At 37.3% G+C, this 16,259-nt stretch overlaps 1 protein-coding gene across 2 annotated transcripts in view; it reads left to right on the top strand.

Moving 5' to 3' along the window:
• Positions 1–5,247: 5,247 nt before the first annotated feature.
• LOC128015623 (VWFA and cache domain-containing protein 1) overlaps positions 5,248–16,259 on the top strand; it is a 66,820-nt gene continuing 55,808 nt past the window's right edge. Inside the window, exon 1 of one of the 2 annotated variants that reach the window (XM_052599634.1) lies at positions 5,248–5,764. In XM_052599634.1, the coding sequence (XP_052455594.1) occupies positions 5,414–5,764 (351 nt within the window). In that variant the 5' untranslated portion in view covers positions 5,248–5,413. The remainder of the gene's footprint in view (positions 5,765–16,259) is intronic. The other variant, XM_052599635.1, reaches the window with a different exon arrangement.

The following is a 16,259-nucleotide window of genomic DNA, read 5'->3' as shown; positions in this document are numbered from 1 at the left end:
TTTGTTCGGCTGTTCGGCTCAGCAAGAGTTCAGGCTATGAGAGTGTTTAATGATGCCTGCTTGAATCACACCCATCTGCTCATTATTTAGGCCTAGTTTTGCAGCTGGCTTAAATTAAAAACTTATAGTGGCTACTCACAGACTTTGTTCTTTGAGGTGAGGTCCATGGTTCCTCTAAGACTAACGTTGCATCCAAAATCGCCTGTCTGAGTATACCATCTTTGTATAAGAACTTACTTTAAAAAAGTATGTTCTAGATTCTATATGAATGTGTGTAGTATGGATCACATTGTCATGTGACCAGTGTCCATTGTGTCACTTCACTGTCATCCAGAACTCCTCTCATGTGGACTCATTGGATAGTTAAGTGTCTATTGGATTTGCACTTTGGAATTTCAACATAAATAGGTCATCCGTATAAATTCACTTGCTGTTTTATGGTTACTATGAATTCTGACATACTAATCTATTCAAACAGTCATTTTTACCTACTATATAACAAAGACAATGGACATTGTATTGATTCCATTGTGTAGTATAGCCCCACCCACTGTGAAATCTCATTGGTCCAAACTCCTGCTTACATAACTGCACATTAAATATTAAATGTCAGCTGTGAATTTGCCACAGACAAACTAACTGTTGCTGGAAACTTGTTACATTGCGCTCGGTGTCATTAAAAGACTGAACATTAGAGTATTATTACGTACTGCTAAAATGCACTTTTCTTAAATGCTGTTTCTTGTTTCATCTTGTTTCTTGGAAGATCCTTTGTAAGTCTTCAGATCTTCTCAGAGAGAGAAGGGTGAACACCAATGGGCCACTGAACCCCATGTGAAGAGGACCTGTTTCGAGAAAAGGTCATGTAAAGGAATGTGGCCCCTTGTGGGGTCAGAGTTTAAAAGTCAGGGTCGGCCTTCATTCTTTTAATGGTGCAGTCCATTAGTTTACACTGTTCTATGTGCAGGGCAGAACTAAAAACAACCCGACACGCTCTTTCTCTTTGTCTTCTGCAGCTCAGTGGGAACCAAAACAAGAGACTAGTTTAAATTAACAAACGGTATTCTTCAAGCTTTGGAAATCTGTAGAGAACCACAAATTTAGAACACTGTTAGAACAGTTGTCTTTGTTAATGCCAGTCTATTAAATCCTTCATACTGTATTCAAAGAGCAGCAGAAGTCTGAAAAATCATGCATGTTCTCGCTCTCCGTTTATCACTTCAGGCCAGGGGGCTTTGTGGAACTGCAGACAAATTAGAATTATGTAAATGAAATAATCCACTGAGTCAAATTCAGAGCCACTAACTATTAATCGCTGTGCTTCTTATGTAATTATGTTTTGCTACAGGTGAATGACATAGCAGGCAAGGGAACATGTAGATTTCAATGTAATGATTTTAATGTATCTTAATGTGATCTAACTGAGTTTTGTTTTGTTATGTTGTTTTTAGTCTTTTTAATGTTATATTTGTGTAAAATATTTGTCATATCAATAAAGCATATTAAAATTAAATATTATTTTTTAAAATAAAAACAGAGAGAGGTTCTTGTTATTGAATGAAGATCCAAAGTCTATATTTTCAACTTTAAATACAGACCACTATGCTGCAGCTTTTTGTTACTGCTAATGAGACTGAAATCTCTCCCGCTGTTTAATGAGGCTAGAAAAATACCATACTTGAGCGTTCCTTCGACTAACCCTGGCCACACACTAAATTACAGCTTGGGCTGCTGCGTGTATGTGTATGGACTTAGCAAGACGATAAACTACCACAGACATTGAACTCACCTCCTCTAAAGAAGAGCACAGCAGCATATGTACGGTATGTAAATAACCACGTATTTGCAACATATGCAGTGCTGATACAATATTCCAAACTATCAGGCATGTTAGCTACGGTCATGAAATTTTCAAATGAAACAGTCGAAATGCATAGCATGTAGCTCATCTATTCCAGTTTCTGTGCTCTGCAGGCATCGGCAGCAGCAGGAGGAGAAACTGCGGGCTGTGGTGATGCTCCTTTCATCTCCTCTGGCTGTGGATCAAGCAGTGTGTGCTGCCCCCACCCGCACTCACTCCACCTCTCCCCGCTTCTCTTCATCTCCACACAGGCACTGATGCAGCATCCCAGCAGATTTCATTCACCATCAGCATATACCCAGAGTTTTTAACCCTCATATTTGTTGAGATCGACCTGACGACCTGACGGAGATGGTCCTATAGCAAACCACATTTAAACTTTACATTCTTTTTTTTTTTACATTTATACATATTAATATATATATATATATATATATATATATATATATATATATATATATATATATATATATATATATATATATATATATATATATAATGAATAAATATAGAGAATGTATACTGTTTCTCGTTATTTAATGTATATTAACATCGTATATATGTTAATATACATTAAATAGCGAGAAACAGTATACATTCTCTATATTTATTTATTATATATATATATATATATATATATATATATATATATATATATATATATATATATATATATATATATATATATATATTTGAATGATATGTATTGTATCAATATATACAATTATAGATGAATGTTACGTTTGTTAATATATGTATATTTATGTATATATGTATATTAAAAATAATTTATATACAGTAATAATAATTGATATTAATAATATAGACAGAAGACAAAATAAATAAAATTTACCCTGACCTTTAAATTCAAAAAGTTTTTTATTTATTTTCCAGGCTCTTAATGCATCGTTTTTCCTTCTGAGCATCAGTGACTCTTTGAACCTTTTGTAATAGTTACAATCCCTTAATTGTCCTCATTGTGAAAAGATGGACATCATGATGTCACTGTTGGAAAGCTTTCAAATGCGCAAAAGATGATGGAAAACAAAAGAATATGTTGGAACTTAAAGGTGTGTTCAGAAGAACAGTGGGCAGTTCAACCATTCAGGACAAACAAGGGACTCATGAACAACTATCATCTTTTTTTTTTTAAAGTCTTGTATTTAGACACACACTTGTAGAGATTAAAGAGGACAGCTTTTAATTGGACTCAGCTGGAGGCCTTTTTCGATTGCAATTAAAGGGGTTCTTAATTCAGGGCAATTAATCTAAGACTGGGGTGTATAATAAATCAGTAAATACAAAGATACAAAAGAGACCAGACGAAACTGAACACATGAAACCAATTTTACAGTGGTGGGTTTGTTAAGCACAAGCAAAAAGCCCCTGATGTTTTGCCAAAAGCCCCTGATCTTTTTGAAGATGGACCATTCACCTAAAAAAATTAAATATGTATTACATGTTTTATGAATTTTAATTTGTTCTCCAAGTACTAGAAATCCATCTTTCCATGAGGGAAGCAATCTGCACTGCAGGCTTATCTCTTCCAACTGTTGCAACATCTCTGGGGGTGACCAAACTGTCCTCAGGTAATTCAAAAATAACTTGTTGGTCACCATGCTTTATACATTAACAAAGACACATAAAGCTAATTGTCTTTTCATGCATTTTTCCATACATACATTATATTCAATTGTCTCTAGAAGTAAATATATGAATGAATTGGAAATCACCCCACACAGCTGGCTGAGGCTGATATTATCCATCCCTTAAATTCCAGCTCAGTTTGGAAGGTTTTCCAAATCACACCATGCTTATATAAAGCAAACTAATAAAAATATTTATCAACACCTATCTAATTAATCATCATTCTCTCTTTCATTAAAATTAATAAGACTAAAATATCAAAACGTTTTAAAAAAGATTGTAATGACCCTACTTCATATTCATTCTAGAGAAAAGTGAGGTTTTAGACATGATTCCTATCATTATTTTGAGAGAAACGATAATAAGAAATCCACGGGCTGCTTTCATTCAGCAGAACCAATGCATCCTCAGTTGCCCAAAATGAATGTGTTCTGCTTTAAAAGGCCTTCAACCACAGGTCAGACCACATTATTATGCATCTTAGCTTTAAATTACATAAAAATATAGTGTTTCACAAGTCCAGTAGTCATAGAAAATCACTAAAAGCATAAAACCATTCATCCCTCACACTTTGACTTCACCTCACCATTCTCAATATAGGCTCTTACCACACATTTCAGCTGATATATTTGCCATTTTACTTATTGGAGTAGCCAGTGCTTTTCTGAGGTTGGCACATGCATCTCAGTAATGCCCCCCACAAACCACACATGCTCCTGTCATGGTATGACTGAGGTGTTGCATTTTTGCAAAACATAAAAGTTTTGCAGTAACATGCAGATTCCTAAGCAAATAAATGTTTAAGAGATTTAGCCCACATCTTGAATTCTTGATTAACCCTCATGCTAACTCAGGTCTCAAAACCTCAAACCCCTTTTGATAGCTCACCTGCATTTATTTAAAAACTGAAAAGACTGTTACATCAAAAAAAATAAAAATAAATAAATAAATAAATAAATAAATAAAGGAATTTCAATATGCTGTTCTCAGATTAATATACAACCGAGTCAGATAAAAAAAACAGGATTCAGGACACAAAATACCCAAATATTTCATTAATTAATTAATTTTATTTAGATATTAAGATATCATTTTATAATATTGTATTTTGCCAATGCCAACTGCAGACATTATTTACAATGTGTTGTAGCAGAATTTTGCCTTATTATATTGTATTATTTACAGCTACTTTTAAATTTGTTGGTGATTTGATTTTTATATGTAAGCCTTAATCGTTTAGATTAAGAAACTATTTCAACAGATGATGTGCTGTGTTTTTAGAAGAAAAATAAAGGTTCAAAAAATGCTTCTGAAAATCAATTATATGGTCCAAATATTGCCCCTACATCACTGACACACAATGTAGCAGTAGACATTTTTCAGTCATTTATTTGAATTTGTTTAGCTATTGTTTTTTTTTAATTATTATTTTTTTTCTACAGGATGTTGTTAATATCAGATTGACCCTAAACACAAATGTTATTATTTTTCTACTATCTTCTATTAAATAGGCCTAACAGAAGTCACCTTTCTGAAAAGTCTCTGCTTTGTGTTAGTATAAACAGGGTTAAAGCCTTAAACAGATGTGTCTACTTAGTTTTAACTGGGTACATTACAATTTTGAAGGCAAAATAGGAGGTTTTGAATTTTGAAAATACTTCAAACGATTTTTGGGACTCTAAACAGCAAGGAACATACAGGATTAAATCCAAATCCAGCTGCTCTTCAGAATCCATGACGGTGTTTGGATGGCGCGCCTCCTGCTTTTCACTCCTATTGTGATGCTCCGGCTCACACACACACACACACACACACACCCGCTCACTCACTTTAACCAGCGCCAACAGCCAAAGAAACTAATGCTGTCCTCTTTACCAGCGTCTGAGTTTTTGAAATTATGTCTCGATGCGACTTAGTAACCCCGCTGGAGTTCGGAAAGTGGGAGAAGTGAAAAGGGAAAGTTGGGAAGTGATCGGTGAAGTTTTTCGCTGTTCCCGTGCAGGAGCGCATCGAGCCGTAATGGCGAGTCGTGCGCGGACAGGATCTCGATTCTCTCTCGCGGCGTGGAGCACACACTCCCGATCACACTGGAATAACCTGGAGATTTCAAAGTGGAGCCTATTAGCCCTGTTGCTGGTTGTTTGTGTTGGATTTTGTGGTGCGGATAGTGAGTTCTCGATCCTGGAAGAGGCTCAGATTTTGGCAGTCCAGATGAAGAAGCTGTCTACTCAGGAGCTGGGTGTTCTCACCATGCAGGTAATAAAACACACTTTTAAAACTTCAGCGTGTCTTTAAATGCACTATTCTAATTCTAATTTCTATAATGTTATTTTTTAGAGAGTTTGGTTTGCTCTATTAATCTTAAATAACTTTGGAAGTATGACATAATGTGCACGTTATATAGATGCAAGTCCTATCATACTACTATGCATTTCTGTTAATTATCCCTTAATGCTTAATTTGCATGGTTTGCGCTATTTATCAAACATAAAGGCGGTTCATTGCAGAGTTATTTGGACTTTTAAAAAACATGTTGACGTAATGACAGCCTTTACAAGTGCTTGTTTATTGATCGACTGTTTCCAGTCATGCTTGTGTGCATTCATTCATGTAAAGGCTTTATGTGATATGAATGAACAGATTTAAAAATGCAGTTTGAAAGATTTGTTTACTTTTCTCCGTGTTCATTTCCCCCCTCATCAGAAACATCTGCAGTAGTCTACTTAAGTTCCTCCATTGTATGATCATATCTGCATTTTAAAAATAGACAATGCGCAGCTTACATTTATTACTCCAATTAGTTTAGTGTAGAAAATTCAAAAAAAATGTAAGGGTATATCTTATTTACAACTATACCTTTTATATTAAAGTGGGGTATTGTGTTATTTGGTTCATTTTATATGCAAATAATGTTTATTTATAATTATCTAACCGTGTGTTTTTGTAAAGAAAGACAATTAAATGCGCGACCAGATTCAGACTGATCGTGTGTGTGTGTGTGTGTGAAATTCATGCCAATTTCACACTGATTTTATGTTTTATGCGCCAACCCTCCATCGTAAAGATTCAAGATCGACATACGAATATTATAAGACATAAACATCTTCCTTTGGCCCTTCTTATTAATTACGAATACAATTAGAAGTGTTTTTCGCAAAAAATGATACATTCTTTCGTTGCGCTGTGATGTGTTGGTGTGAACGCGCGGACTTCAGAGGGAGCGCGCACAGAGGTGGGCAGTAGGGGGGCCAGACCCAAATGGCCTTTCATCTGTGCCGCACTACTATACTATACTGCTGTCCTAGCTCCTCCTTTTTTCTTTGACACACTCAGATGTTAATAATCTCTCTCTCTCTCTCTCTCTCTCTCTCTCTTTTTGTCTCTGTGTCCCCCCACCCCCCATAATTGGTTGTTAATCAAATTAATGAAAACTCATGCAGCCACAATAAAAAATTGGCAGCCTCCACCGAATAACTGTTGTTGAGACAAATTTTTCTTCTCTTCATGTATTTAGCTAGAGTAATTTCCCACAAACTAGACTATCTTCTTCCATTTTAAATATGTCTGAACTGTTTTACACCAGCACCATAGCTTTGATTTAAGATAGACGATTCATCCTTATTTAAGATAGGTTGCTCACATAAATGCTCTGCACCACCTGTTAAGTGTACTAAGGGTTGTAAATGGCATTTAGTCTTGGGTATATTTGCTTTTTTAATTTTCTCTTCAGGCTTCTCTGAGCTCCCTCTGTTTGTCCACCAGACTGGTGGCTTTGGTTTAAGTTGAGTCTGTTTTAGCTCAAGCCTCCTAATTAAATAACGATGGTAAATCTGAATCAGTGTGTGTAAAAAGTAATAGAGACGGGCTAGAGGATTCATTATGCAGACTCAGCTGGTCCATGGTGCTTGTCTTGTTTTCAGTATCCTCCCAGGTCAGTGGAGATAATCAGTATAAAATCTTATAGCTGATTGTGATATTGTAGTTGTGTTGTTATAGGAAAATACCATTCAACCATTTATTCATCCTTGTGTGATTCCAAATCAAGAACACACAAAGACATATTTAGACGTTTCTGTCTATGCAACCAAAAAATCAGTGGGATCCAAAATAATACTGGTCCCCATTTAAGTTCATTGAATCAAAAAAGAAATCTGCATATCATATAGTGATTTGTTTTTTCCTCCACAGACTTGTCTAGTAAGCAGTCTTTATGCTGGATTCAACAATGGAAATTAGTCCTGGTTTGATGGACTTTTCATAGTCTCTGCGTGGGATGTTATCTGATTAAATAGCCCATTGAAAAATTGAGCCATTGCAAATGAGCCATCCAGTTAAAGACAGTCCATCCATCAGCTCATGGCTGCTGGGGCCTCTTAAAGAAGTCCAGTCTGATAGGCCACCTCCACTTTACTGCCAAACTGGTCACTCATCTACAGGTTCTTGTGATCTAATTCCGTTACATTGAATGAGTGTGTAACAGTAGGCTGTTTGTGAGCTTTCTTGTGAGGGAAGGCTTTTCGGTCATGCTTAATTAGCTCTGGAGTATTTGTTGTGTTGACTGTCCACTAAACTGAGACTGTGACCTTTGGAACGGCTTCCTGCTTAAGTGCACACGCTCATTTGAGAGCAACAGCCACCGGTCTTGATCAGAAGAACTGTGACCTGTCATTAGGTTCTGTGGATTGTGTATAATTAGTTTACTTTGAAATTATTTGAAGATTATTCTGATTACTCAACCTTGCCGAGCAAAACTGTACTATCACTGTACCATTGTACAAGTGATTCTACTGTTATTTGATATACTGAACTAATATTCATATACCATGTATTTTACATGGTTCTTCGAATAATACCATGGAATTCAGATCATAGTAAATTATCTGAAAAAACCATGAGAGTATCTCCTCCAAAAATAAAACTTATGATGAAATTAGTTATTAATTTTCTGACAAATCAAATGTTATTTATCAGTGATTTCCAGTTATGAAATATTATTGATGCCAAGGAAATAAGTTGTTCACTACTATTCAAAGTTTGGATTATGCACACCTGCATTAATTTTAGGAATGCTCGGATTGATGCTCCTGCCATGAGAGGTTAAGCATGACATGCGGCGGCACCATCTCAGTCTCTGTCTGGCCCAGGTAAAATAATGATAAACCTGAGGTAAAATTCATATTTCTTCATTAAATAACTTGAAAACGTTCTGCGCACGCTGCACAGTTGACACTGGAATTGTCACTTGCACAATTAAGGCAGTGTTGCATCATCACTAAAGTTTATAATGTGCATTTCTTTTTAAGTCTTGCCAGTGTTTAAACCATTCAGCACTTGCACACTCTCCTTGAGACAGTGTGCTCATGCACACTCAAAGCGCGCGCACACATAATGGCAGGTTCACACCTACTCTGTTTGCAGTGTGTCTGCGGCACATATTTTTTCCGCGCCCATGTTAATAGATTAGATCAGGGCTGGGCAACTTCGGTCCTGCGGAATTTAGCTCAAACCCTAATCAAACACACCGGCCTGTAACTTAGGCTCCGTCCACATGGAGACGGAGCATCCCCAATCTAATCTTTTTTTTTCCTCGTCTCAAGAAATATCCGCGTCCACACGAAATGCTCATAAACCTTGCGCGTGATACACAAACGAACATGGAACAATACATTTATTAATCTGTGTTAATGTTAGTTAATAAAAAGACAATCGTTCAGTGTTTGTTCATGTTTTTGTTGCTGTTACGTGACGTAGAGGTGTCTGACTAGGGGGGAGACGTGGGCTGATGACGTCATCGTTTCTGAAAATATACGGATTAGCCGGATCCGTGTGGACGAAACGCCTATCCGATAAAAAATTTGTGCGTATTCACAGAAACGCGTCTCCATGTGCACGGGGCCTTAGTGATGTTGAAGACATTGATTAGCTTGTTCAGGTGTGTTTGATTTAGGGTTGGAGCTAAACCCTGCAGGACAGTGGCCCTCCAGGACCGAAGTTGCCCAGTCCTGGATTAGAGCGTTCACACTCACACAGTTGTGGTCCAGCAGTGCATTCCAGGTCTATTTTTGCTGTGCTGTACATGCTGAATTAAAGTTATGGTGCATTGTAACGATCAGTGATCGGCTCCAAAATCCTGATCGGAGCACCCTTAATTTATTAGTTCAAAAACACAGTAAGAACATTAATATTGTGACATATTATTATGTGATTATGATAATATCTTAGATTAATTGAAAATCAAAAAGAACGACATTTATTTTGAAATCTTTTGTAGCAATCCGTTTTTAATAAATAAATAATATATATATATATTAATCTTTCTGACTCCAAACTTTTGAGCAGTAGCATACATTATGATTTTGGGTTAATGTCACTGATCAAGAAAATGTGTGAAAAAGGTCTTTTAAAAATTCAGTTGAAAGCACATTGCTTAAGTACTTAGAAATGTACTTCTTGTGTTTGTTTATTTGGGTTTGAAAATCCTTTTAAAATTTTGAAGATAAATTTAAATTTTATTTAATGTGGTGTAATTATTTTTTTTAATAATCATAAAATATCATAAGCGTTAATGTATCATTAAGCTCTTAGAGAGTCGCACCATATGACATTTTATTCGCTGTGATATCAGGACTGTTGTAGAGTTACATTGCAACAAATAGACAAACTAAATTTGATGTTTCTTATGTGTTTAGATCTTTGAGTTCACTGTTCACTTTCACACACAAAAGTTTGTAGTCTAATACCATTTTCGTAGATTTTTAAATTGAGCTGCCCAACATTAGCAGTTAAAAGTGATTTCTGTCCTCCTCCTCCAACTGTTTGATTTTAATTAGGGATGCCAGCTATTGTCGTTCTCTTTTGTCCTCACACTGGTTTTCAGTATCCTGTTGAAACCAATCCCAGACTTGAGTTAACAATCTAAAGGGAGCGTTCCTCTTCGTCCATCGCAGCAAAACATTTGTATGCTTTAATTGGGCTTTTGGTGAGGGGAAAAAGGCCACCCTGACGGTCTTCTCGTTGGGTATCACCATGGTAAAGTAAACCTCAACGAAGCCATTGTGGCATATTTTTCATTTACTCGAAACTTTACCAAGAGGGCTTCTCATTGCACGACTAGGATGCGCCTGTTATTGAACAACCTAGTTAGAAAGTCTGCTGTGAGGAAGCTTTTGAGAGGAGGTCTTTCATTCACAATCTCCCAGAGGCAACCCCCCCTCACCCTTTCTCTTGGAGAAGAGTCTGACTTCTGTAGTGCCTTTATTAACCAGGAGCTGTAATTAACCGGCCTTATTTAATCAGTTTGGACTCTTTCTCTCAAACACACGTAGGGAAGAATAGAAGCTTCATGGAAACTGGCATTTGTGCAGCGTTCAAAAGCTTCTTTCAGTAAGTTCCTACAGGGTCGACCTGGGATGGGACATCGGACCTTATCACAGAGTCTTCAATGGGGTGGTCTTAACACACACAACCCTATCCCAAGGGGGATGGGAGACCAGGGGCCCCACAGTGCTCTTAGAAGTGTGTCTGTGTTAATGTTTGTTGGATGACTATGCAGGGAGGCTTGGTGCTTGTTCTCTGTTCTACTTTTATGTTTTTTGTGACTGTGATCTCCTTCCCTCCTCATCTGATACGGCCTTACATTCACTGTGAGAGACGAGAAGGGCCCTGACTGCATTCGCTCCAGACTGTTTTTCGTTTCTGCTTCTTTTCAAACTGACAGCCCCCCTCTCTCCAGGGTCTAAACTGTCCTGATAACCCTCATGTTGTTGTTTGTCTCAGAGTAAAATAAATGTAAAGGATTGAAGAGTTGGATGTCAAATAAGGACTAGTTGTTGTTGTTTTGGCCGTATTGTGATGCAATATTTGAGCAGCTTAGAAGAATAGCCTAATTTATTTACTCCTCCACATGTCATTTCCAAACCTGTATTTTTTTCTTGTTTCCATTGAACACAAAAGGAGATATTGGCTACACAAAAGGAGTGTCCTGACTACTCTTATTACTTACAATGAAAGTGAGTGTGGATGGGCGATAAGTCGCTTTGACTTTTTACTTTTGATGTGCTGTGGATTGGTTTTGTAAAATAACAAAAATCTTCCGTGCATAATGTCAGCAAATAAACAAATTTTTGAGACACAACAACAACAAAACATTTTGGGCCCTATCTTGCACCCAGCGCAATTGACTTTGTACACCGACGCATGTGTCATTCCTATTTTGCACCCGCGCAAAGCGCGCTTTTCCCTCCACAGAAGCACGTCGCTAAACTAGTGAATGAACTTGCGCTCCCTGGGCGGTTCAGCGCAAAAAAAGGAGGCGTGTTCCGGCGCAAACAATCCCTGGTGCTATTTTGATGTTCCATTAAACAATTGCGCCACTGACCAGAAAAAACCTAGTCTAAAGTCAGTGGCGCGTTGCGCGTTGTTCATTATGCTATTTTAAGGGCGCAAGCTTGACCATAATGTATAGCGTGCACAACGCGCATACACTTTGTTCATGTAATCTACACAGATGCAACAGTTATTTTTGCAAATCATAAATTGTTACACTTAAAAAAAATATTAACACATGAGATGACGGAAATCATTGTGGTGTGCCACGAAGATGTGAAAAAATAGGCATAAATCTAGCTTACAAATTATTCAGGCTAATTGTAGTAATTAAGGATCAGACCTGTTTGAGGTCATATATGTATAAGGACATCTGACAAATGGTGGTTTGTCCGTCAAGAACCAGGAAAAAAAAAAAATCGATGAAACAATTGTGGCTATTTCCTCCCACGCCTGTTTAACCGACGCTATTTTGGGTGGGTTTCTCCCATCCCCATACAACACAACTTCTCTGTCTTTCATTGCTCTTACAAGAACATCAGTCTCCTCGGCTGTGAACCGCTCCTGGCGTGCGCCTGGTAAATACGCCATAATAATAGCAATCCATAATGGAACTTGCGCACCTGCTTTTAAAGGGAATGTTGGATGACGCTCTGATTGGTTTATTTCACGTTACGCCCAAACCACACCTATGAATAATGAAGCTCCTTCAGACCAACCCATTTTAGATTTGCGCCGGGCGCAAGAGCCATTTATCCCGCCGGGAAAATAGCAACAGCGCCGAGACCCGCCCACAAACTTACTTGCGCTTCGCGCTTTGACACTTGCGTTTCAGATCGTTAAAATAGGGCCCATTGACTGTCTGCACAAAGCCATGTGTTAGCAATCAAACTATTAGTTGATGCTTTTCTTTAAGAAACCCTTTAGTGTTTTACCTCAGTTTGTTTAGTTTTCCTTCAGCTTTTATCTCTGCTTTAAAGGCTCTTGATGTAATCTTGGAGTAATATTTCTCAGACTGTTATCGATTGATTAGAGAGTTTTGATTGTTGATTGATTGTTGTGCATTTTGAATTGACATTTTTTCCAGAGTTTCCAAAGCCTCATGCATTATGCAGTGGTGGCTTGTGGAAAATTTTCTCGGTAGGGTGCAATGTCCAACAATATAAGCATACATCCCAGTATGATTTATCCTAGTATAACCAAAGGAAAAATATTTAGACTTGAAACATTTTAAATAAAGATAATTATTTTTCCAAGTTCAAGATTAAGTATGATGATGATTCTCACAAAACATAAGTGCATTGTACCAAATTAATAATTAAAATTTAACTACATAGTAGTTAAGGCCACTTAATATAAAGTGGGTCCAAAATAAGATAAAAAATTGACTACTGAATCATTGACTAGTTGGTTGTCTTTTCTGGTACTTTTATTGTTAGTGTACAGGTAACTCTAATTTTATATATTCCATTTTTGAAGGTTAACCCTCTCTTACCACCCAAGTTGAAACAGGAAATGACCTCAGTTAGTGTCTGAACTTTGAATCTCTCTCTTGTAGTGTGTACTTTGAAAGAAAAAAGAACCTTGATTCTGAGGGCACTAATTGGCTGACATAAAGGAGCGTTCCTTCTTTGAATGTGCGATAGGAAAAGAAGGATAGCTGCTAGAGCAACAAGCAGCAGCTGTGTTTTGCTGTTTTGTGTTTGACTGTCTCAAGCTGGGCCGCTGCTTGCCAAGGACAGTTATTTTATCTACCCCGACTGACTGGTAATGCAACACCTGCGTTAGCACAGCAGATGAACTTGGGTGTTAGGCACAAGAGTAAACTTCCCCTCTATGATATGTAAATATGTAATAATAATAATTTTTATTGGCCTCAATACCGCAGTCGTTGTTTAACGTTTGTGTGTGTGTGCATTTCCAGAGTAATACTTCTGTTCATTGATTTATTGATACTGAATACTGATTGTTGATGTTGCAGTGTGGTTTCAGATAAACTGCCCTTGTCTTGTGATTGCTTTAGCTGTAGGGAGCAATTTACTGCATGGTTTTCTAGGTGCTTGTGTGAGAGACAGAGAGACAGAAGAGAGCAAGGTTGTGGGAGAGAAAGAGAATATGTTTTTGCTCAATGTATGCATGTGCACTTCTCAAATCGTGCCCGGCAGCAGTCCGCTTGGCACTCATGTTTGTGTGTGTGTGTGTGTGTGAACTGGTCCAGTGCCAGCGTCTCTTTTACAGGAGTCTTGGGGACAGCACTTTTTAGTCTCTGGCGTCTGCTGAGAGGAAGACTGTGTAATGAACTGTTTGCAGCAAAGCACTGTGGGAATGCAGGTGTCTGGATGGAGGCACTTATTGTAATGTTTTGTGGGCTCTGCATGCACGTTTACTCTGTTAAAAGACTTAATGTGGTATTTTATATAGTTATTTATGGTTTCTATATTATTTTCTGTTTGTAGTTAATGTAATACTGAAGTATTGTCCAAAAATGTCTCCAATATTGGCAATTACTTGTTTTTTTAATTTTGAAGTCTTTAAAGTCATAACGGATAGTGAAGAACCAGCAAGCTAATTCTTGAGAGATAGGCCAGTTTTCTGCATCTAGACCAAAAACAGATGATTATGTTTTAACTGGATGAAAGAAACTGATAGACCCGATCAAAAAATGGAAAATTGTTGATATTTGAGTGTTAATTCTGAAGTTGACCTGATCGCTATCCAGCCTATTCATATCATGCATTCAGTCAACATCTGTAAACATTTGATTCAGCATAATATTGTCTTCTATTTTTTGCCTTCAGTGTGAGACCGCTTCGGATTTCTCTCGGATTTTAACCTGATATTGTGTCTGTGGTTAAAATCTGTTAATTTCAGTGCGATATCTTCCTACTTACTTCAGTGAGTGAGTTTACTACACCGCAAACCGGAATCAGGCCTTCAGCTGCGTTCAAGTAGGATTTGCCAAATCTTTCATCTGATTTTCATCTCTGTTTGGGTTCCTCAAAGAGGATTAGGTGAGTTTGTTTGTTTGCATTGTCTTCACTTCACAAACCATTATGGATGGTGCCAAAACCTAGTGCCGTATTCCTGTATTTAGCTAGATTTGGGAGGGTTGGTATTTTTTTACGATTTGAATTAACCCTGGCAGCTTTCTCGATGGAAATATTGCAATGGAATGTAAGCAATGATTTGACAGCAAATATATATTTGGTTGCTTAGGGTTTTTACTGTCATCGCTGTAAGACTTAGTGGATCATGTTTTTCTTTGGTGTGAGTTTACCAGTTTGCGCACAATGCATATTTGCGTGAGGGAAAAATTGTCCATGAATACCCATGGCTTTGATCAGCCAAACTTTAGGCTTGCAATGGGGTCACGGTGTAATCTGACAGAAACCGCATCGATGACATTTCCAGACTGCTGATTCAAATGCATTTCTGTCTTGTTCTCGATGCTTGGTGTTGGCAGAGAGTTAAAAGAGAATGCAAAGCGAGAGTGTTATTTTTCTTCACCCATTTCCCATGAACACTTGCATGCAAACCTGACTGAAACTAAGGTATTACAGAAATAATTGACGGCAATTTAGTTTTTCCCACAAGTTGTTTTTGTGGTTATTTTATTTGTAGGCAAACGTTTCACCATGTCACTGCCTCTTTGAGCAAATATTCACTTGCATCTAAAGTTTTTTTTGCCTATTAAGCTGGTTTGATATACAGACTTAAAGGTAGTTTTCTTAAAATGGAGAGAAATTGTTTACCTACTAGACAGGCTTCCTAACTACACATCACATATTTTATTACACATACTTATTGGATTGGTTAGGATGGTGGTATGTTCATTTTTTAAATACTTCTAAATGTAAAAGCTAATTGCTAACTGTCAACTGTCATTTGATGATCTGCCTTAGATTTAGTTTCTTTTAAATTATTATTTTAGATCATTCATAAAAACAATTGTATTTGTATTACATTTAAATTACATTTAAATAAAATTTTAAAAGCACACAACCAAAAGATTTGCATTCTTGTTTTAGCACAGTGGATGATTGACAGGTGAGTAGGCGGTCCTTCACTGTTGTCTAGGACACATCAAGTGTTTACACTATGAATGTAGTGTGGTCACATTTTTGACTACCTGAGAATGTGAGGTGATTGTATTGCAAGCATTCTGTACCCCAGTTACACTTGTATTTAGCATTGTCCACTAATGATCAGATCACCCAAAATAAATATCTATGGCAAGTTTAAACAGAATCCTCGACTCATATTGGTGTCAGAGTTTGTTGCATAGTAGCTTGTGTGAGTGTTATAGACTTTGGCAGGCCTGTGGGTATCGGAGGCCCTTCTCGCTCACTGATTCTGTCTGTAACCAAGCCCCTGTGTCCATCTGAGCATGTTCATCACGCACCCTGGGTTCACATCCGGCAGGCGG

Source organism: Carassius gibelio, chromosome A6 (genome assembly GCF_023724105.1).
Source record: "Carassius gibelio isolate Cgi1373 ecotype wild population from Czech Republic chromosome A6, carGib1.2-hapl.c, whole genome shotgun sequence".
Classification (NCBI taxonomy): domain Eukaryota; kingdom Metazoa; phylum Chordata; class Actinopteri; order Cypriniformes; family Cyprinidae; genus Carassius; species Carassius gibelio.
Note: the sequence above shows the minus strand (reverse complement) of the source record. Positions and strands in the feature narration are given on the sequence as shown.